Source organism: Tympanuchus pallidicinctus, unplaced genomic scaffold (assembly GCF_026119805.1).
Source record: "Tympanuchus pallidicinctus isolate F22 unplaced genomic scaffold, pur_lepc_1.0 scaffold26, whole genome shotgun sequence".
NCBI lineage: Eukaryota > Metazoa > Chordata > Aves > Galliformes > Phasianidae > Tympanuchus > Tympanuchus pallidicinctus.
In genome coordinates, this window is record NW_026294743.1 from 895,038 (window position 1) to 919,422 (window position 24,385).

The 24,385-nt window shown below is 35.7% G+C and overlaps 1 protein-coding gene across 4 annotated transcripts in view; it reads left to right on the forward strand.

Moving 5' to 3' along the window:
* LRBA (LPS responsive beige-like anchor protein) overlaps positions 1 to 24,385 on the forward strand; it is a 363,075-nt gene that overhangs the window by 114,224 nt on the left and 224,466 nt on the right. For all 4 annotated transcript variants that reach the window (XM_052690432.1, XM_052690429.1, XM_052690431.1 and 1 more), the window contains exon 36: positions 8,342 to 8,450. In XM_052690432.1, the coding sequence (XP_052546392.1) occupies positions 8,342 to 8,450 (109 nt within the window). The remainder of the gene's footprint in view (positions 1 to 8,341; positions 8,451 to 24,385) is intronic.

Sequence of the window (24,385 nt, forward strand, 5' to 3'; positions counted from 1 at the left end):
AGAGACTTCCGAATTGCCCAGACATATTTCCTTTGTTGTTCTCACCCTGGATCTAGTAATCTTTCCTCCTTATGCAGGAGATATTCAAGCTTTTATTTCTGAACTTGAAAAAACCTACTTGTTTGTGTTACTTTCTTGAGTCAACAAATGTCTCTTTTGTTAGCCTCTTATTTCCTCTACTTACTTAGCAAACAAACTCCTTTGCTCTGTGAAGGTTAAAATTCTCTCCTGTCGCTTTGATTCATTAGCACACTTTAGTGTGAAGCAACTCTTATGCTAGACCTTATTTTCTGTATCAGTCAGTGCACTAACAAACGTACTTGTGCTTGAGACTAGGCATGACAGTTATTATCCCCTTTGGGGTGATAGTGGATTTGGCATGGCAGGGGTTGAGGGATCAGTCTCCTAAGCATGCTGCAGCAATTATTCTTTCAGATTTTCAGTTGAAGAGACTCTTGGACATGACTATCTTTAATTTTCTCAAACACGATTTTCTTAGTCATCTGAAGAACTAAGTGCTGTATTCTTCAGTGTCTATACATTTGTACATGAGCATTCAGATAAATTAAAATAATTTTTTTTTTTTGTTAACATGCAAAAAGCATTTGTATGTTAAAAGAAAAACGGAAAAAAAAACATCAAAAAGCCGTCACATAAAGTTTGCTGGAAAGATGCCTTAATTAAATGTACGGAATGCATTTCTTCCTCTTTGCCATCCCCCCTTTTAAATCCTAAACTGAAGCAAACCTGAGGTTTCACAAACGTATCCAGGGGAAGCAGAACTAATGAAGTTTGTTTGTTTCTTCTCTAACTTTTTCGTATGGGTAGGTTCTCTGCAGTTTGACGAGGATTGAAATCTCAAAAAATTTCTCCATATCAGGATTCTCATCCAATATTGGATTATTGCAATTTCCCACTCCCCTCCTCCCCCCAAGGGCGTTTACAAAGTTTTCTGTCCTCTGCTGGGTTTAAATATTATGTTTTGGAAAATTCCAACCTTCTGTTTAAAAAAAAAAAAAAAGTACTGGTTATAATTACTCAAAGAATTCAGAAGTTACTGAGAAGAGAAGGAAGAGGGCAGGCAGCAACACTCTTTGACAGTAAAGATTTCACTAACCAACCAGAAAAAGCCCCACATCTCGCCATAAATAATCACATACAAGTGGAATTATTCTCCCAAAGCATAACATCCAGTAGTTTAAAATCTGGAATGCTGTAATCATTTGTATTTCTACAGTATTTTTTTAGAAGTTACTGTACTATGAAAATTTCAACATCACCTGCTGTTCCTTCTCTTAAATTGCAGATATTACTTTTGACTGGTAATAGATGCAAATATTTTTTAATATTGAAATTGTTGGCAATCAAACCAGTTGGCCAGTTACTCACACGCCTTCCTAACAGAAAATAAGGGACAGATGTAGGCTGCCCCATTCAATTGTCTTTCATTTGTGGTGGTGCGGTCACTCTCAAGGAATGAGTGTTAGAGAATGTGTTGCCATAGGAGCAACTACTGTGATGGAAAGTAGTTAGAAAAATATAGCTATTAATGAAGAAAAGGGATGATAACTAATCACTTAGCCTTTATGCATAATTGACCAAAAATGGCTCAGAAAAAGATAATGTTGTAGTGTCCGAACTAGAACTGATTATTAGCAGTTTGCTTCCCATGTTACAGCCTCTCTTCCCCAGCCTACTGATAATGCAGAACCTGCACCTTAATCTTGGTTTCTAGGAGGAAAGACAGTGTTTTCCACATTTTTTCTCTTGTTATTTTTAGCAACCTGCCATTCTGGCTAAGTGATAGGTTTTGTAAAAGGGATTTTAGATGACTTATGTTCTGACTTATTAAGCTATTGTTTTGCTTAATAGCAGACGCAGCTTTTTTTAATGCATGAATTTGAACTACGGAAGACCATTCAGCTGGACTTTAACCAACATTTGAAATGTGCTTAAAATTAGAAATTGTAGCCTGCATGTGTTTCAGAAATGGAAGAGTGATTTGAGGTGGGGTTCTTGAACACGACTTGATTATCTTGTGTGTGCACCAAGATGTTGTGTGACATACACAGCCATTTTAAAAACAGTTTTTTATTTTACTGAGTTTTGTTTGATCATCTGTGCAAGGATTTAAATTGCGTCGTTTTATGTAACTGGAAACATATGAGCTTTGCTGCAACCTAATGAACAAGCAGAAGCTTTTTGGGAGAACTGATTTAATGATTAAAAATTAATGTAAGCCTTTATGCTCACAATTTTGGAGTGCATGTATGTGATAAAAGTAGGTTTTGCTTTGGGGAATATGTCATTAATTTGTTGGTTCTGTAAAAAAGCGAAATCATAAAACGCTTTTGAGTGCCTGGGAATTCTTAAATGTATTTTTATGTATGATATTTCTAGTAACATCTGCTTTTAAAAAGTAAATTAATACAGTAGTAACAAGAAGGTATTCTACACACTGTGTGTGTACAGGGATTGTACAAATTCTCATAAATTCTGTCAGTCTTGATGCAGAAGTGAATGCAACCTCAGATTAATTTTCACTTGGCTCTTACGTGTTCCGAATAGCTTTTCTAGAGAGAAAAGAAGGAATTGGTGCGTCCTCTCTTAGATGTCCTTTCAGAGTGCTATTTGGGTTTATTACCTTGCAAGTCCAAGGCAGCTTTCTGGTGTCTCTGTGCAGTTCACTTTCTTCAATAGTTTGAGGGGCGTAAATGTGTTCAAACTATGGACTTGTCTGTATTTTTTTGATGATAGAACAGGATATTTGTAAAATACCAGAGTTCCACAAAGCAATTGTAAAACTGCCTTGCAGCTGTAATTCCAACACTTTACACGCTGAGTAGTCAGATCCCATGAAAGACAGTTTGTATCCCTGTAAGATGCATCTCTTTTTGATGTAAGAGAATCTTATATGCTAGGTTTACGAGGAGTGCAAATAGAAAAGCTTGCTTTTGTCCTCCTTTCCTGGCTATCTCGGAGTTCTCTGCTGTGGTGCTATCTAGAACAATCTACCACAGTCTGTCCTGTGGTGCTTTATGAGAGATTTACACCTAAACAACTGTTGAAAGCGTCGTCTACAAAGGTTTTGCAGTATTTCAATTAAAACTAGTAATTGTTGAACATCAGCAATACTAACCCAGGTTTTATCCATTTCTCACTCTTACACGTGTATTTCTATTCTACCTTTTTTTTCTCTTGCACTCCTTTTTTTTTCCTTGTTCCAAGAAGGTTCACTAATTAACCATTCAGCAGTTAGACATCAGAATAAAAAGATTTCTTGCTTTATCTCTTGTGGTGTTCTTATCCAGTGTAACAATAAAAATCAGAATATCTATGTGTTTGGCTGTAATTTCATCACTTAGTTGTTTTACCATGTCATTCCCGACCCAGCAAAGTATGCAAGTATATATTTGATTTCCCACATGGGTTCTGTCCCACTGCTTGTTTTTACTAGGCTGTTCAACTTTACAAAGTTATTGACATGAAACAAACTGCTTATGCAAAGTGGGAAGAGTCTGTTTGAGGCACTGTCATTACCCATAGCTGTTGTGGTCAAACTCAAGCAGAACATGCATATCTAGCCATGCAGGAAAAACACTTCGTTGTTCAAGATCAGAAAAAACTGAGTGATGTTTCTGTAAATAAAACAGATGGTAATCTACCAAGTGGGAGTGTACGTGAGTCTCTTCAAAAGTAATGCCACTTCTATTTATTTCCACAGAAATGACAACAGATAGGAGAGCACAATTATACTATTTGATAGAACAGATTCTCAATTGCAAAACACTGTCTTTCAACATAGTCACCACCACTATCTGTGCATTTTCACTAGCAGTGAGCAAGAGCCCATGTGTGCTATACTCTTAAAAATCTCTAGCAGTGCAGGTGCCCCACTGTCACTGTTGCTGCTACTGAAACACACCAACCCACTGTGCTCATACCCACTGTTTGATCTCCCTCAGTATTAAGCAAGTATTGATGAATGCCAACGGATTCATTTCTTTCTGCATGGAGGAATTCTAGGGCACACCTTTGTTCTTTAAGTGCTTCCATATTAGGTGCCATTTTGTCAGACTGCCACTCTGCTGCTGTCTGTAAAAAAAAAACCAAACCGTAACAGGATATTGTTGGGCAGGTTTAGCCTTCACTACCATGCCCCAGCATCCACTTCTGAAGTTATATAATGAAATAGGAGGCGTTACTTTTGGAGCAACCCTCATAAATCGGTGATTCGTCAGCATTTCCAGCATCCACCTCTGAATTTACATGTCTACATAATGAAATAGGAGGCATTACTTTTGGAGCAACCCCCGTAAATCTGTGATTCATCAGCATTTCAGGTTTTGATAACAGAAAAAAGTGGAACAGACACATGAGATAGTGGTATAAAAAAGTAAATCTGGGCCTTGCATCTGCATGTAGAGATTACGAAACAAGAATAAGAGTGAAGTTAGTAGACAATTATTTCTTTTAACTGGTATTCATTGTAATAGGGGTTACAAGAAATTCAAATAACCTGTTCAATCAAGGAAATGAAAAGGTCTTTTTGCTGCAGAAAAACAAGTATAAACCAAAGTTTGGGATAGATGTATTTAGCACAGAAATACTGATGTAATCAGTTGGAATTAAAAACAGGATAGAAGCATATGTGAAATAGTGGTTTATTTAATATTAATATTGACAGCAGTTGTTTTGTTATAAAATTTCTTCATGGCAAAACAACTTGCGGAATCTCCTTAAATCTTCAACAACAACCAAAACAAAAAGCTGGGGTGTGTTTATGAACGCTCTGCTGTAGCTCAACCAGAAGGTTCACACTTGATGGCGAAGTGAAATTATTTAGCCAAAAACATGCATGATCAATTTTGAATAGAAGGTCAGAGTAGGTACCAGAAAGAACAGTTATGACCCTTTGAATCCTTGGAATGTTGTCATTTTAAGGAAAATCAGATTTTTCTAAACTTACTGGGTTTTTTGTGTAGATGAAAGCTTTTTTCTCGTTATGTTCCCCAATACAGTTAAGTGCAGCTTACAACTACTCACATATGTACAAAACATACTTTAGGTAGTTTAGAGGTTAACTAGTAGTGTGGTGAGAATGAGTGATTTCGTCATTTCCTCAGTAGTGATCTACTTAGCTGGAAATATTTGTTTTTGCTGCATGCAGTAGGCTACACATAGCAAATTTCTGTTTGGTGTTTTGTTTCCCTCAAATAAAAAAAAGAAGCAGCAGTCAGTGTTGGCAAATTTTTTTGTTTAGACCTAAATGAATAGAATTTTATTGTACAAGCTGATGTGCTCTTTTATAGAGATGCTGAGAGCTTGTACTTGAATTTTAGTGATGATTGTGGGCGCCTCTGTTAAATCTTGACACCATGACATTTGTAGGTAGGTAGGTATTGTATTGGCTAAATTTGGCCCTTCAGGATGTAAATTCAAAATAAAATATGGATGGTGCACTTGGTAAGATGATACAGTACTCAAAGGAGAAAATCCAGGATGACCTACGTAGTAATACAACTTGAACAGTTAATAAAATTATAAAAGCTTAAATGAAAGAATGTTAATGTAGGAGTGTGCAGCATTTGCTAAAGGTGAATGAGAAGGAAGATTACAGTTGTGAGGTTTTTTAATATAAATAACGAGCACAGCTTTTGCGTGGTGAAGAACAGTAAATTATTTCTTATGTGGCCCAGTTGTACTAATAAAAAAAATTTATTTTTACCTTCTTAAGATATTTACTTGCTGAATTTGGCATTCTGCAATAAATGAAGTTGTATAGTAGTTGTTACGTAGTAATATGAAACTGTTCGACTTTTTTTTGGGAGGAGTTGGAAGTTACTAGTAGGTATCTGTGTTGAGGTTAGGCTATTGTGTAGTTTTTAGCTTTAAGAGTTTTTTGGCTGCCAAAAGGAGGAGTTCAGCTAGGCTGTATCTGCAAAATCACATGAAAGGTTTCTCTAGCTTTGTTAGGCCACTGTGAAATATCGTAGAGCAAATGGGGAAATTGTGTGGCATTACTAAGAGAGAGTTGACAAAGGTGGGGACTGATCCAAAGGAGAATTCTTCTGATGCGTAAGAGCTGTATGTTTTCACTAGGTAAACTTCTGGTTTGCTTTGAGTGTTACTTGGTCTGTGACAGAATGTAGTTTTTTGCTTCGTTTGGAATAAATCCATCATCTCTGCAAATGCGTAGTAAGTGCTAATGTACAGTCATCTGCTGGGGCTGGTCATTGGCTACAGTTAGTAGACAGAAGGAAAATCTGTAGAAAATAAGTACGATTATTGCAAAGCATGCTTTCTTGAACAGAAATTGAACGACTAGTATTTTCCCAAGTTTGAACAGTTTAGCAGAAGGAATGGGTATTGCATATTCATTACTGATTTGATGTACTGATCTGTATCAGGATATATTCATATCAGTAAATACATCTGCATGCATGATCTCTGTGCTTTTAGTAAGTCCTTTACTTTATTAAAAATGTTTATTTTAAATACTTATTTGGTAGATTTGCAAGTGCTACTGTAGATCTTGGGGAAAGATGAGTCAAATATTTGGAATCTGCCCCAGTGTGATGACTATGATATTACTTATGCAAAGGTTCTTGTCACTGTAGGGTGTTATTTTTAGCTTAACATTGCTGTAAATGTTTAGAGACAGTGATGTTGGGGCTTCTTTTTTAGTTTAGCAACTACGTCATCTTAACTAGTTTTTCTCTTTTTTTTTTTTTTTTTTAATCATGAAAAATTATGAAATTGAAGTTATGCCATTCCAGCAGTGCCAGGTTTACAAGGTTATGATAGTAGAAGCATGTCACTAATGCTTACAGCCAAACTGTAGGTTAGCTGATAGTAGCTACTCCCATTCCAAAAGTGATTTATTAAAAAAGAAATAAAAAAAAATAAGAAAAAATAGTTCTAAAACAATTGCTTCTGCACAAGCCTCCTCAAACACTAGGTAAAGTCATGCCCCAAATAAAGAATTGTGCTTATTTCTTTTGTTAAGACTTCATGCAAGTTTAGTGACTTAAATGGTTGAGATGGCTTAATCTGGCTCGTTTAGCTCTTATATTGCAGCTTTCCTGGCCTTGTAGAGTGAGAAGCAGTGAACAAAAAGAACATTTCCATCTTGTGATGTTTTTCTGACTCTAGATTTCATGACTTAAGTCCACAGGTGGACTTGCAGAATCAGGAACAAGATAGGAAATGAGACAGCACTGCAAGAATGATCTTACTGCCAAACATACGTATAGATATAGATTAAGCTGAAGCTGAAGTTCTAAATAAACATATCTGGATGATAAAATTGGCATCGTCTGCTTTAGAATGTATCCTGCATAATAAAGCCTGCCTTTCTAAAGAAAGGATCTTGCTGGACTCTCAACTTGTTGAAATGTATTTTAGTTTATATGGGCCGAGCGTTTTTATGTTCTGCTTCTATCATAGTAGTGAGAAGCCATTAAAGAAAAAAAAAGAAGTTATAATGGGTTAAGAATAGGTATTTTGCAAAACTATCCAGTAGTAAAGGATTTGTTTTCGAGTTATCTTCGAGTAATCCTATAGAAATTGTTATCCTCAAGTAATCCTATGGAAATGTGCACCTCTCAAAACAGTGTATGGCTCCTGGATAGTCAGATTTAACTTTATGAATCCCAATGTAACTAATTAAAAAGGAAACGTTTTTAGTAACAATATGTGAACTCACAGAATAATTGGGTTGTAATTCAACTTGTTATATCTGCTGTCATTCATAAACTTGAGGTTTATGAAGGTCTCGGAAATCTCAGATTGTATCACAGCTTTGTTTTGTGTATAACCTGAAGCAATGTGTATCTCAGCATTTTGTTTGTGAGACTGAGGATATTTTACATTATCTTTTTTTTATAATATCCTTAAATTATTACTTAAATGTATGCTTAACGTAGACTTCCTGTTTTGTATTTATGAAAAAAAAAACAACTACTGCAGAAGTGCAATTTACTTTTCTTTTGATGGACTTCATATTGTTTACATTAGGGCTTTTACTCTGGATATTTATAGGCATAAGCTGCTAACTTTTCTTTAGCCTATGTTGTGTGTATGGGAAAGATTTTAATATATTTCTTTATTGTATATTACTGTTTATGATATTTACATCTTGTTTGATTCTTGACTTAGTTTACTATTGAAATACAATTTTACTAGTTGCCAGAAGATTACCCTTCAACCTTATTTATGACATGTACTTAATGGTCAAGTCAGTGTTATAGAACAGAGCTCAGTGCATTTAGGTATATATACAGTATTGTTTTAGGATTTCATTCTCTTAAGGCAGCTTTTGAATATTTTCTGTCCACAGGTTGTTGAGTCAAACTATGAAGGACCATTTGGTCAGAGTGGCTAATGAAGCAGAATTTATCTTGAGCAGACAGAGGGCAGAAGATATTAACCGACATGCTGAATTTGAGGTAAGGAATGTGTTTCTTACTTACAAAAAAAAGAAACTCTGCTGTAACAAACATATGGTAATTGAATATCGTAATCACAGAACTGCTCAGATTGGGAAACACCTTCAAGCTCATCAAGTCCAACCACAACCTAACCATAGTACTCTAACAACCTCTTCTAAATCATGTCCCTGAGCACCACATTCAGATGGTTTTTAAACACATTCGGGGGAATGGTGACTCAACCACCTCTCTGGGGGGAGCCTGTTCCAGTGCGTAACAGCTTTGCAGACCCAGGCAATTCCATTGTATAAAATGGTTAGCAGTCCTACTGGGTTTTTGATAGCATACTCTTGGGGGAAAGCCAGGCTGTGCAGAGCACCTCAGAATCTGCAAATCCTGGTTTTGGAGGAAGAAATTGTATCATACCAATGCTCTTCTCTTCCTTGAGGCAAATATCACTTTATATGTTAAAGATGTTTAGAATCACTGTACAGATACAACTCTGGAAGAAAAAAAAAACAAATCCAAGCATCCTCTCTCCCTCCAGTCTTACTGAAGATGGATGATAACAACCTATTAAGCCCAAAACAAGAGATTACCTTTTTTCTTTTTCTGTAGCTTGCTGTTTCACTTAATCTATCTCTAAAACCTTTTTACTTATATTTCACATACTTCAGTGTGGTTTGTTATGTTTTTGCATTTTCATCCCACTTAAGGGATTCTAAAGTAAAATATAGGGCTTGGATTTATAGACTTGTAATAAACATACGAGACTTTTTTTCGAAATCACTTTAGTCATACCTCCGATTTTGGATTTTAATGATTTCATGTAGCTCCCTTCTGTGTTCTGTAATTACTGGGATGTTTTAATGAAAATGAAGTTAAATCTCACTAAATTCGCCTAATACTCTGCTTAAAAAGTACTTAGTCTTTTTTCTGACATGCGATACTACTTGTGGTTTTGTTTCTAAAATGAAGCATTAAGGGATTGAAGGCACATTTATGTTTAACGTATTCCTAAACTGTTTTTCTCTTAAATCTTTTCTTGAAAAAATATTCCCCAAAGATGAAAGCATATTTGTCTTAGACAGTGCTTATGTTCTAAAGGTCATCTATGTTGGCCCCAGGATTCAAGCTGTGCGTTGTTTAATAACATATCTGCACTTCATCTAGAGCTAGTTACTCCCTCCTGCAAACAGAGATGTTGTAAGATATCTACAGTACCGTTTTGCAGTGGTGAAATAGCAGGCGTGTTTCATTTATTACATCAAGGGTTTGGCGACAGTCCTGTGGAGATGAAAAGTGCATCTTTTTACTTCATTCCCTAATAATCGTTGGGCTGGGACATGCTTGACATCTTTTGCTCTGAATTTAGGCAGAAACTCCCTGAATGATAAACAGCTCACTTTTTTCCTTCAGATGCAAACCATGCACAAAGGTGTGTGTATATGTGGGAAACGTGTGGAATATAGGGCTCTCTCATGTACATACAGACTATTGACGAATGCATTACATTAGTGTCTACTTCACTATTATAATCTTATTGCAGTGTTGGGGTGTGTTTTTATGGTTTGATACATAGTACAGATATGTTGATTTTCACCTTGTAGACACATGTTTAACTTATTTATAAAAAGCTATTTTCAAGGATGAGTGTGAGCCATTTTTAATCTTAGGTTCTGGCACAAATTATCCTTCTGATTCTGTGAATGACTTGATTTCATTTCATGAATCATAAAATCTTTTTGGTACTCTCTATCCTGGTCTGCATGTAGCCTGCAGGCTGCAAGTTAAACATGGGTGATCTGTACCCTTCCAAAGTATGGGATGACCAAAGCCACCAGAAGAGTCTCCAAAGAAAGAGTTTTTAGCATACTATTTGAGTTTGAGTATCACTTCAAATATAGAGGAAACTGTGAATGCCTAAGTGAGATAGATTTAGATTGAAGAAAATGGAATAGGAATTACGTCTATCTGTATGTCTTTTCATGGCAGATCTTTCTCTTTAAGGAACATTGTGTCTTGAATAGCATCAACAACTGCACATCCACTTCCATCTCTGTGGCAAGAAAGGCATCTGTCATCTTGACTTGGATCTTTTTCTTTTCCTTCTTTTTGGTGGGAGTCTGTCTCCATTTGCATTGCAGAATTCCTTTGCTTCTTCAGTCCTGCACTCTGGAAGCTTCAAGAAATGCTCATCTTCTCTCAAGTAGGATGCAATCTCCTGCCCTCTCTGAGCTCTTTGCTTGTAGCTCAGCAGTCTGGACAAAGACAAGTCATTGTCTTGACTGCCTTTTGGCACATTACTTTGTAGGAAATAATATAAGTAGCTTAATGAATTATGAGCTAGCCAGTTAAGATATTTGTCTTCTAAGCTAGCATTGCATGGAAGAAAGAAAATAGTATTTTGGAGTTGGCTGTGAGAGAATCTTCTTAAGCTGAATTCAGTCAAAAAGCAATCTTATTTCCTTTACTTTTCTGATTTCTCTTCACCTGCATTTTGACTTGTTACCTCTATAAGTAAGTCTATGAATAGGGAGAAGTCACAGAGGGAGCTGATATACTTAAAACTTTACAGTGCTGTTAAATCTCAAACATGCCTGATGAAGCAATATTGCACACATTTCTTTAAGGAGATGGCAGCAGGGCACACATTTTTATGGTGAATGGAAAGATGGGTGCATTTCTGATGTAAGTTATAGTCCTATAGTCTTACACTAAAAACTTCAAATTTTGCACCATGTCCCACGCACAGATCTCTTAGGCATTTTCTTACCCTGAGTTTTGGTAGAGTGAAAATGCTGAAGAAATAACCTATTTATGCTTGAATTATAACAGCTTATTTCATGTTACCACCTTGCCTGCTTTCTATAAATGACCTTGAAAAACCTGGTGGTTTGCACTGTGTCTTAGATTATGCGTGCAGTCTGCTGCAGTTTGGTCTACGAGAATAATTGGATTTAGTGTGAGGAGGGGGAGGGAATTTTTGTGCTCTAATTGACTTTATTTTATAATTTATGGCAGGTGCGCCCATTGCCTTGAATATGCCTCCTGTCTTATATAAATCTCTTCATGTATTTGTGTGTGAAAATACATATTTATAGAATTCAAAATATGTAAACTGGCAAGTGTTTTAGGACTAGAGTATTCAGGCATCTTTCTGAAAAAGATGTAATTTGCTGCTGTATGATGATACTGAATTTTGGCCAAGACTGGTAATACCGCATCTCAGTACTTGTGTATTTTTGAGGAGTATTCTTCTAGCAATGTTTTTCTTCTCCCCTCAAAGATTTGCGTGAATAAACTATTCCAAACCATTTAGTGCAGCGAATTGTATATGCAGAACAGCACTTAATTTTCTGAAAATGTTCCAAACCAGTCAAAGATTCTTACCTGAGTCTGTGAGGAACAGTGACAACTTCGGTGATTTCTTTTTCTTTTTTTTTTTCTTCAGTAAAATGTAACTGCTTTCATAATTTGCAAACTAATCTACCCCCTCAAATTGTCAGTTTTTAAATATTGTCAGTTTTTAAATATTGTCTGACACTGTTGTTCTCTTCACTGCTTAGTTTTACTTGTTTCCAATTTTCATTTCCTGTAGAAATATTAAGTGCTAACATTCTTGTTATTGGTCATTTCTGTTGATTAACTGAGAATTTCACGTGACTTTCCCTTTATGTTTGTTATAAATCATTCTAGGCGGCTAGATTCTCTGCATGATTTCTCTTCAATAATTAAATCTAGCATTTCCAGCTGCTGTAAAATTTGTTGCCTTTTTCTGTTCGGTTGTATTTTTTTCATGTGGAAGAGTTACGCTCTTCCTCATATTTTGAATTCTTATTCAGCATCAATTTATAGACTGTGGTTTAGCTGTAATAAACTGAATATTTTACTTTATGGCTCATGCTGAGAAAAGAATCTCAATGCAAGTATTGCCTTGACAGAGGTAGGCTGCCAGGCATGGAAAGTGCTCTGCTAGGGACTTGGTTGGAGCCACTTGGCTTTTTTTTTTTTTCCTTTCAGAAAACAACATGCAGTGTTTCAGTTGATTGGTAATCTTGTGTGTCCTGCACCTTTTCCCCTTTAAGTGTTAAATTACACCTTTTCCCCTTAAGCGCTATTAAGCATTAAATGTTAGATGATCAGAGGAAGTAATGAATTATTGCAAATCAGTTATGGCAGAACATCCTTAAGTCAATGTTTGAGAGATGTTTAAAGAATTATGGAAAGATACCTGGTATATTTATAAATTCTGTATCTGATAGATAGTTCTATGTGTAGCAAGTAGTTACTCTGGGAAAGAAAGTAAGTTTTAATCCTTGACTGTGTCCCTGTTCTTCATAAAATTTTCTGATGTTTTTAATAAAGGCTGTTTTGTTATAAAGCTCTTGTATCAAATACCCTTTTCGTGACTCTTGCAACATCATTTTATATGAAGTGCTATTCAACACACTTAATGGCAATGACAGTAGTAAGAACAGTAATATTTTGGAATACTTTTAATTGGTATTCTGTCTCCTAGGGTGCATTATTATGAATCTTTATAGAACTTTACAGAAGATAATAGGCTAGTTGGAGGCTTCCTGTAGAAACGTAACCAAAAGTTACCACACTTGTTCTTCAGAACCTTAAGAAGTTACAGATATATCCTTGCACAAAAATACAGCAGTACAGATTTTTTTTAAAATGGGCTTAATCTATGTTAAACTTGTATTTTTAAACAAACTCTACCCTTTGCATTGACCAGGTTAGGCATTATACCACCATCTGTTGTAGAAGGAAGACTCATTTGTACTTGAATTTTTGAACGTATTTTTAAGGTAATATAAAAATTGGAAACTCTTCAACAGTGCGGAGCGTGGAAGGTATTTTCTTCCATCACAGGATTAACCATTTTTGTGCTAGTGCAACATGTTGGCAAGTTCAAAACTGGAAAACTTAAATTCCTCATATTCCTTGGGAATTTTGATGGTTTTTTGTTTGCAAAGATACTGAAATGAGAAATTCACTTTCCACTTGAACATTATAACATGTTTCCTGTGCTCTGAGAACTATGAGGATGAAGTACTGATTGCTTATAAAAGCAAGTGGTTTCTTTTACAGAATGTTTTAATAAGGGATGAGAAGAGAAAGAATGAAAGCTTTCACTGGTATGCTGACAGTCTTTTTTGTTTTAGCCCACATTTAAATCAAAATACAGTATGTCCGAGTATTATCAAGGATATTTTTGTTTCCAAAGCAGCTTGAAACAGAAACATTATTTTAGAACTGCTCTATTCACAAGAGAGGATGTTGCTTTCTTTACAGTTTTTGGATATTTTTGTCAAGTAATGCCAACTGTTTGAGACGTGAAGAGACACAAAATTAAGCTTAATTGTGTCATTTTGCTTCATAGTGAATGTTACAAATGTAGAAGCTATGTATTTATGCAGCTAAGCAAGAACGAACATCTATGGTTCATTCTTTATAGCACTTTGCAGGCATTTCAGTTTTCATAGGAGTTGTTTGTTTTGTTTAACATTTTAAAAGAATAATTAAATAGTAGAAAGTGCTTATGGAAATGAGTTGATAGAAATTATTTTAAAATAATTAAATATTTCTAACTCAGCTGTTGCATCTGCTCAAAAAAAAAAAATCGTAATAATTACAGGATGCAAATCTACTGAATGTGGAAAAAAAAAGATTTATTACCATAGTCATCTCGTACAACAACCTCCTGGTTTCTGATGCAAATGAAATTTATTGCTTAGAATTAATACATAGTTCTTAGTAATGTCACTTTGAAACTCTTCCACATTTTATAATCCATGCTATGTTTCATTTCATTGTAAACTGGAAATTATTCAGGTATGTCAGGAGGTTATGAATCTGTTTTCTGCATATTGTTTTACATTATTAATTGCATGAAGTTTCAACTTCTTTTAATGACCTTTTACATATGTATTACATTTACTTATTTCTCATCTGCTGCTAATGATCAGCCTTCCTTTGTTTTAAAAACTTTGTAACCTGTCGCAGCCCCCCAAATGAGCATACTGATATAGCTGATTATTTTCATAAGAGATTATCACCGAGTTTAATTAATCTACTCTTCTTGGATTAGCAGAACATGATCCAGAGTTCTTCTTTTGCATCTGTAGGCTCTGGAAATCTTAAACAAATAAATAAATAAATTTCTGACAGAAGTAGCTGAAGACTCAGTTCTTGTGACTACTTCTGTTTCACAGTTTTGCCTTGCATTGGAAGACACTGGAGTAATTAAAAAAAGGGAGAGTAGTGTTACATACTTCTTCTGTTCTCTGCCTGTTAAAGTTTAGGTTAGATATTAGGAGGAAGTTTTTCACACAGAGGGTGGTGACACACTGGAACAGGTTGCCCAAGGAGGTTGTGGATGCCCCCATCTCTGGAGGCATTCAAGGCAGACTGGACATGGCTCTGGGCAGCCTGGTCTGGTGGATGGCGACCCTGCACATAGCAGGGGGGTTGAAACTGGGTGATCATTTGGTCCTTTTCAGTGCAGGCCATTGTGTGATTCCTTTTGAACTTATTTTTTGCTGCAGCTGTGCATCTTAATATTGGTTTTCTTTTCCTTTTTATTTTTTATTTTTATTCTGAGGTACATAATTGCAAGTCTAACAGATGCTTTTAAATTAATTGCCTAGCTATCTAGATAACACACAAAATTTAGAATAACTATTGTTGCAAGCTTAAAATACTCGTGAACGTAAACAATGTCTAAGCAGTACTTTATTAGAAATGGTTTCAATTTGTTGTTTTTCTTTTCTAATTACAAATTTTAAATAAAGCTCAATTTCCAACTTGTCATTTAAAATTTTTGAATGAATAATTTTCAGAGTAAAATTATGCTCGGTAAGAAAGGAGTAAAATTTAATCTATACTGAGTAACATTTCCTCCTCAGCAACGACATAACAAGTTAATTTGGGAGGTACTGTATTTGGAAATCAACCACAAAATTATGTATGACTGATTTCTGACTAATACGTGCAGGTTTTGCACACACATGTTCTGCTTATCATAGATCATTCTTTGTGAAGTCTGACTTGTTTTTTGGGAATTGCTCAAATAATCAAGCATCTTAGTAATGCAATTTAGAATCAAAGATTCTTCCAGTTTTCTGGAATAGGAAACAATTTGGCAGTAAGCTTTGAATGACTTTGCTTAGAGCACTGAAAATCCAAAGTCATTTATTAGTCATTATAGTTATTATATGCCTTTTTTGAAATATCTGTATTAATGATTTTCCTCTTTCACTATACAGATGAATTGTGTCTTTACACTGTAGAGTATCAGTAGTGGTCCAGGCCAAAGGTACATCAAACTCGTATGTTGCTTCTAACAGAGTTGAATAGCAGATACCTAGTGTAAGAACAGTGCAGTTATCTAACAACGTTTCCCCAGTTCTACCAGATGGCAGGGGTCACATTTTAGACAACGATTTGCATGGGTTTCATGTATTGTTCTGTCTCCCAGTCACTGTATTAATGTTTTTCATGTTTGGTTCTTGTTTTTCACTTCTATGAATTAGGACTGTCAGGAATATTTGGCACCTCTTTCACTCTCCAGACATTTCTAAGTATGATTAATAACACAGTGGGATTCAACTGTTGATTTCCCTCCTTTTTTGAAAACTGTCTTTTTTTGTTGCTGTTTATTTGTTTTGTTTTGTTTCCTATGTTTTAATAATTTTTTTTTTATCCACATTAGGGTGTTCCTTCTACTGTGCCTTGACTTTCTTTAAATATCATCTTGGCATTCAAGCAGTAGACTTTATGAATTGGACATTTCTTGTTGGCATCCCCTGTGATTCATTCAAGGAAATCCAATGAAGCATGACTCCCTTTTACAAAAGCCATGATGACTCTTGTCATTCTGTTTATTTCATTGTTTGTCTTTTATAGATTTCAGAGTTTCTACCTTGTAGTTCCCTGCTGTCCTCTGGAATCTGTTTAGCACATTTAATTTTGCTGGCACCGAGACAACCTGAAGAAGAAAACTGCAGCTAATGGCTTGGCTGCTTTCATTCCCATGTTCTTCTTCATCATCTGGGTGAATACTGTGTAGCAAGTGACAGTTGGTCACTTGCTGATTGTCTAGTGTGACTTCCCTACGAGCACATCTCTGTGATGGTCTTGTGTTCCGAGAGCTCTTTTTATCCTTTGATCATCCATTAGCTATACAGATACGTTAGCAGGCTTACTGTTCCTGTTTTGTTTCAAAAATAATTTATTACTGCCTTTCATGCCTTTACACAAGTATTCTAACTCTTTTGGCTTGCTTCTTTCTCTTTTAAAGCCTAACATGCCATAGTTTGACATATTTTTCTATTTTCCTTGTTTGAACAGACTTCTTGAAGAGTAACATTTTCTTACAGCCTTACTTTCTCTGCAGTTTAACTATTCCAGCATTTTTGGTCTTCTGAAAAGCTTTTTGATGGGAGGCATACATTTCCTTTGAAGCCCTTAATATTGTATCTTTTTATGCAGGCTTTTGTGCTGTCTAAAAAATGTTTTCGATGTTTGTCTGCATCCTTTAATGCTCATGATATGACAGCTAAACTATCTAGCTTCAAATTAGATGTTCCCATCAGGAATGTTGTTCTTACCCACTCATGAAAAATAAATCAGTAGTGTTTACCTTATTTATTATTCATGTACAGGCGTTACGGAAGCTCATGCCAGGCAGTGATTCTAAAATGCTGAGACCTAAACAATAGAAATGTATGTAGACTATAAATTTCTGGCATTAACTAAGCAGATACCCTGTTGTGCTTGATTGTAGAATTTGTTCTAAAATTTCTGTCCGAAGATAACTTGCATTACATATGGTCCATCTGTACAGCAGTGTTAGGGTTTGTCCAGCTTTCCAGAAGCAACACAGGTGCCAGTATATCTCTCCTGTATCATAGATTGGTTTGATCTAAACAGAAATACTTCATGTTCAAGCAATTCTGATGTTGGAGCTTCAAGGTCACAAAGAAATCTTGAGGATCGGAATGTCCATAAGTGTTTTTACTTACTATTCCAGTTGGTAGATTGGGCTTGTGCACTCTGCTCTACTGTAGCCTTTTTAAAATTTCCTGTTATGTGTATTCAACATATATTTTGGTATATATATTGTGGTAGCAGTGGTAATGAGAAGACGGTTGGACTAGATGATCTTATAGGTCATTTCCAACCTTGTGATTCTATGATTCTATTTCTTTGTTTTTATCTTTTGACTTCAGAAGTCTTTTTGTTTTGCAGCTGTTCTTATTTATATTTGTCTAATGTACTATTTATCACGTCTTCACTTTGTTTTGCTAGTCCAAACGAGTTTTACTCTTTTGTCCAAAATGGTGTGTGCATAGTCTAGTAGTTCTACTCCGTGTCTGTTCTTGGAAGATGAATTCCTGCTGGAACATGCACGAGTAAGATTAAATGCACTCATTTGAGTATGTTATCATGTCTCAAACAGTGGATACTTAAGGAAGAGTTTATTAAAAGTGCAAACATAGTAGCATTTTTACTGAATACTCTTTCACACTTTACCCCTTCAGCGACTTCTGATTCTTGCTGTGCCAGTAATGACAACCTTGTGCACTGTACCCCTTAAGGGATAATTTTCCTATTTGCATCGTGAATTCATGTAGACTTCATTATGGGAACGTCTTGTAGCAAAGAGTTTCCCTGAGTTATCTGCATATCTTACTGGCCTCTTTGTTTCATATTTCTATTGCAAAATGCCTTTTTCTTGGTAGGAACAATAGCTGATGTGGAGGCAGACAACCAATGTTTCTGTTCACCCTGCTGTTGTTAACAGAATAAAGCTATTTGCTGAGAGCTGATGACTTCACACAGCCCTAACACTTACACATTTACTGTTAGAGTAATAGTTGGAAAGCTGACTCCAACTGTACACTACAAGTGTAAGTTAAGGATTTTAATGGCATATCGGTGGCTTCAGGGATGAAGTTCAAATGTTCCTTTTCTTCATCATATATATGTGTATATATATGATGATATACATTGTATAAATCTTTGTAAAACACATAAACCTGTAATTCTGTCTGCACAGAGCATCCATCTCTCTTCAATGTTGTTCGAGTAGTACAACCTGCTGCTGGAACTAGTGTGTGCTAGTCATGGTAAACAGATTCAGCAGGCCTGTGGTGTTCTGAGTTTGTAGTTTTTTCAGATTCAACAGGATTGCTTGCCTCAAAAAGCGTATCAGCCCCTTGGGAAACTTTCACATACTGCCCCTTCAGTATGCACTTGCCCTCTCTTTGGTTGTTGCTTCTCAGTGACTCTCTCCGTCCAATCTTATAATTAGTTGTAGAACATATTTCTACAAACTTGCTTAGAAAGTGTTCTATATATCACATCATTGATAGGTATATAACATGATTTAAAAGTTCAGCGTTACATTGTTATTTCAATTATGGCAGTGATTCCAAAGTGTTTCTCAGTTCTTTGGTATTGTCTGCTGGAAGACCTAAAATAGCACATGGCATTTCATATGTTCTGTGCATTCTCTCTTCTTAGTTGTTCCTTTTTTTTTTTTTTTTTTTTTTTAAATAAACACTGCGTGTTTGTTATCCCATACCAAGCTGATGTTTTCATAAAACTCTCTCTCGTGACACTGAAATATTATTATTGTAATGAAGGAAGGGAGTGAAGATAAAGATGAACTCAGAGGCCATCATTTTATATCTAAAATCAGCTACTCCTAAATTTCTTTCACCTATGCTGAAGTTTCTGTACTTTTTAGTAACTGTGATGACTTGATCTTCCAAGATCCTTCTCCTCTTTCTCACAGCTCTTTCATGATTTTACAAATCTGAATAAATTAGCATCAGCAACAACCTTTTTTTTTTCACTCCATTATTCACTCATTCTTTAGATTGTTTTTAATATTTATATTACACAACCTAAAACCAGCAGCAACTGATAAGTACTGTACAGCTAATATTAAAATTTGACTAGAACCTTACTTTTAATTTCTGTTCTTTCCTCCTCTTTTGGGAAGGAATTATTCTGATTCTTGCTGTTTATCCCTCTTTTGGCTGCTTTATGTTTTGCTTCTTTTTTTGTGATGTTCATCAAGATTATATCTTCCTAAGTTTTAATGATGTGTTAACTGAATATAGTTTGCTTGCATCATTGTAGAATTTGGACTTACTGATCTTTTTAAGAGCTTTACTGAAATAGATTTTTGGAGTATACTTTTGTTGTTGTTATTTAAAAAGTTAACGTGAAAATGTTTCTGTTGAATGGGGGGAAAAATGGCAAACACGACATTTCTGGTTATTATATTCCTACAGGAACCTGAAAGTACTGTGACATTCTGTGTATTCTTTGTTTCTGCTAAAACAGAATGGTGAATCAAACAGTTTATAATAGCATTAAGTTCCATATAAAATATTTTCAACTAGTCTTTTTAATTCCGGAATTACTGGGAGCTTTTGTGCCTTTAGATTCTTCCATCAAGGCACAGGGAAGTGAATTATTGAAAAGATAAAAATAAATTTGTTTGCTTTCTGTCAGAGTTCATATCCACAGCCAACCTTGATAGAGGACCAGAATGATTTAGACAAGTTTGCTTTGGAGATTCATAACATATGCTTGCTGGACAGAATTGAGTTATCTCTGCTCTGGAGAGTAAGTTATTGTAGCAGGAGCTGACAGAGATGAAGATAACTGAGGGAAATTCAATTACCTTTTAGTGTTTTCCTTCTAATAGGATTCTTAATGTGAAAAAGATCCTTAGATGATGCGCCTGTGTTGCTTTGTGAAATCTGCTTTGATACCTGCATTCAGAATAAAGTGAACTCTTCTTTTCAGGCCTTCATTAAGGATGAAATATGCATCTGCTTGCTAAATGGGTGTTAACTTTTCATCCAATATATTGCCATTTACAGCCTTGAAATATTTGACAGTGTTCTGGCAGTGTCTTTGGATATTCTCTTAAATACAATTTCACTCGCTTTTATAGTTTTTATGTGAGTGGCTTGTTTATAGCGGGAATGACAATAGATTTCACAAAACTGTAGAATATTTTCCCTCTGTTTTAGTGGAGTTTAATTTCTATGTGTTTAGTTCTTTCCTTCACCTGGCAAAAGCACTTGAACTACAAATACTGTGGATGATTGACTTGAGGTTATGTTGTTGGGCTAAATAAGCCAACTTGACTGAATTTCCTGTGACACCTTTGAAGTCCTGAAATTGCCAGTATAGATTGCTGTGTATAGGTTCTAGGGTGTTCATGTAAAAATGTCCTTTTTTTCTAATGACTGATGTTCAAAATGAAAATTTAGAAGGAAATCTGTGAAGCCCTCTCATTCTGTAGTTGTTTGTTTGAAAATCCACTGTATACATGTTTGCATACCTGCAACGTGCTTTTTTTTAAACGACCTGTTGAAGTACTGCATGTAGCTGAATATTAGTTGTGTGTACATCCTCCTACATACGTATTTTAATACTCTGAACCTTAATGGCAATTTGGAATGTAAAGTTCCTTTTTATCTGATGGATTTAGTCCAACTGCTTGCATGCTGGTATTGCAATAAAGCAAAGCGAGAGTGTCTTCATGTAGATGTGCAATCCCAAAACGAGATTAGGATGTACATAAAAGCCATAGCATACCTCACCTGTTGTAGAAGTTACAGACAACTTGTTGATCTGTATAAGGTATTGCTACACTTGTTACCTTATTTATAAACTGGTAGTATGTTTGGAGTTATCTTGGAATTAAAACAGTCTCCTCATTTACTTACGAATGATGAAGTTTGATTGATATGGGTTTACTTTTTCATGTGTGTGAAGGTGGCTTATCAGTTTTGGTGGCTAATGGGAGGTAAGATCATCAATAGAATCCAAAGACATTTAAGATAAATTTTATCAATGTTACTTTTGTTTTTTAATCACACAGATTATTTCCTCTTTATTTGAATATTATTGAACACAAAGCAGTATAGTTTGTCCTGAGTGGATATGTCTTCAATGAAATTTTCATTTCTTCAGTTACAATACTCTGTTCTAAATACAAAATGTTACTTTGCTGAAATAATTGAGTGATAATTGTGAAGAGAAAGTACTTGTTTAAGGAATTTTACAAATAAATTGTGGCAAGGTTTTTTTTTCCTGTGAAACATGGTGCTTTATGTCCAATGGGTAGACATGTATGGTGCAAAAATTGTTTAGTTCTGGTGGATAGTACTCCTGTTAATGATTTATAATGGTAGCTTTTTTATTTCTGAGTAGACTTAAACAGCTTTCGAGGAAAGAAAACAATGCTACGCTAATCAGATTTCTTGATAGTAACTGAAAGGTCTTTTCATGTTGCAGAGCAGTGAGATAGAAGTGACAGAATCTTGTCATCTTAGCTTTCCCATACTAGCTTTGAAATGGGAATCACAGTAATAGGTTCTTTTTGGAATCTTTTTTCTTCTCATTGTATCTCATTTCTTCACCTGCTGATTTCATTTTTTCACTTAGCCAACGGAAAAAGGTGGGCCAGTCACTCTGTAGATGGTCTTAGATTATGAAAAGAGAGCTCTGTCAGTTAAGTCAGGCTTCAGGTGATCGTTCGGTTGAGGAAGATGCAACGTGACTTGCAGAGACCTCCAGATTTCACTGTTAATCTGAAATCCTACTGTAAGTGTCATAGTCAATCCTTAAAGAGTTGTACTGTTAGGAAAGACAAATTGTTGTCGATGTTCTTTTTCACAGAAGGAAAAACATGGGTTTCCTAATAATTTCCTCTCTCCTCTTCTGCTTCCCACTTTTTTTCCTGCGCTGAGGTAGCCTCGCCTTGAGTACTTGCGCAAGTTTGGCTTCCACAATATAAGAAGGACATAATAATTTCATAGCTCTCCTTTGCGTGCTTTCTAAGATGATGAAGGGCTGAAGAGTTAGGAGGTCTGAGATTCCTCGGTTTGTTCAGCCAAGAGGAGAGGCCTCATGATGACCTATAGCTCCTCACATGGAGCACTGATCTCTGTTCTCTGGTGACAACGGCAGGACCTGAGGGAACAACTATGGAGGTATATAATGTTGGGTGTCAGGAAAAGATTTTTCACCAGAGGGTGGTCAGATGCTGGAACAGGCCCCCCAGAGCATTGGGTGGTCGTAACACTGAACTGCTGGAGTTCAAGGAGCATTTTTAGAATGCTCTCAGATGTAGGGTTTGAATTTTGGGTGGTCTGTGTGGAGCCAAGAGTTGGACTTAATGATCCTTGTGGATCCATTCTAACTCAGGCTGTTCTATGATTTTATAATAGATTTTTGAGATGTTCCTGCTTACTCCATTCTTTCCCATGTTTGTTCTTTGGAGGAACATGAGATTTCAGTATTGTAATACTGTCCTGAGTGTGTGATGCCCCTAGATCAATTTTAGTTTCTATCTTTAGTGGGTGTTACGAATTCTTGCCTGAGATGCTTTTTGAAAAGGTGACAGATGAAGTAAACAAAACACTCAATTATTGTGTGGGCTATTATGTTAAAAAGAATACAGGGCGATTATGAAACCAGTTATGTCATAATTTTGGATAAGAAGCTTATAATATACTGTCAGGGTTTCATAGTCTTCAGCAAGTCCCCTTATGGGATTAAGATTGGACCTGCAGTAGTAACACAGCTGTCCAGGCAAAACCTCATGAGCTGCCCTATCTTTCTCATAGCATGAGGTGCAGTCTGTGGGGTGGCCTTTCTCCACTCCCACCGGTGGAACAAAGCCATTCCTTGCCTGTGATTGCTCTGGAAGAATCTTACATATGCCACTCGCAGACATTTCTAAGTTATCCTATTGTTAGTCCTGAACACATCAGATGTTTATGGAAGAGAAAGTCAGATATTCTGACCTTAAAATATCATTTTTTTTTTCTTTTTTTTTTCTGCATTACCTGCAAGGAACCTCAAATATTTAATTTTTAAGCAGTTGTCGATAGTCTTGGAGGCAGCGTCACCTATCTAGCATTGAACCACCATTGTTTTGCAAGTTAATTTCATATGGCAGAGGAGGAAGGAAAATTTCTAAAAAAATTATTAAATGGAAGTTGATGGAAGCTACTCAGAAATTTGTACTATCAAAAGTGGAGCTGTATTACTGGCTAGTATGTAACAAAGTTAACAAGCATTAAAAATGCTGTTATTATGCACTTTTATGGCTCTTTTATTTGTCCAATAACTGTCTCATGTTAGTTGTGCATGTAATATTTTATGTAATTTTAGTAGCTTATTTCCTTTCTGTTTATGCTTGGTGTAAGCTAGTGATTTTGATTAGTCAACATATGTTTTTTCATTACCTATAATATTAACGAGCAAACTGTAGCTGACATCAAATTCCAGATTTTTGTTTCAAAATCCTTGGTACCGATGTGGCTTTTTCATTCTGTGTGGGTGCAGTGCTCTTTGCTTAAAATGTGTTATGTTTAAATGTTGTTATTTTATGCTGTATCAGTCAGGTAGTGAAATCAAGTTAAGGATTTGCACAATCGTGCTGCGTAGTCTGTATTGTGTCCTTTCACCAACGTCCAGAGTTCAGCTGTATGTAACAAATGCTGATAATCATTATCTGAGGCCAGTATTAAAATACCCTCATATTGTTTATGAGTGGAGGGGGAGAAGGCGAAAAACCTCATGCTAAACTGAAACAAAGCCAAAAGTAAAATTAGTCGGTAGCGTCAGAGCCTCGGAATAGGACATTTTACAAGTTCTTTTGTTTACACTGAAATGGGAAATACAGAGAAAACTCATGAAATGGATCTGTTGTGTTCTTCCTATATAGCTGAATATGTTTATGGGGAATTAATGTTACGTTTTTAAACAGTGAAAGCACAAAGGATGTTTCCGGTAGAAACTGGGAGAGGTTAATTAGTACTTGATTTCTCTGAAGGTACTATCTGTGTTAATTACAGCTCTGATTCTTGCATTGTTTCAGTATTCTCATTTAAACC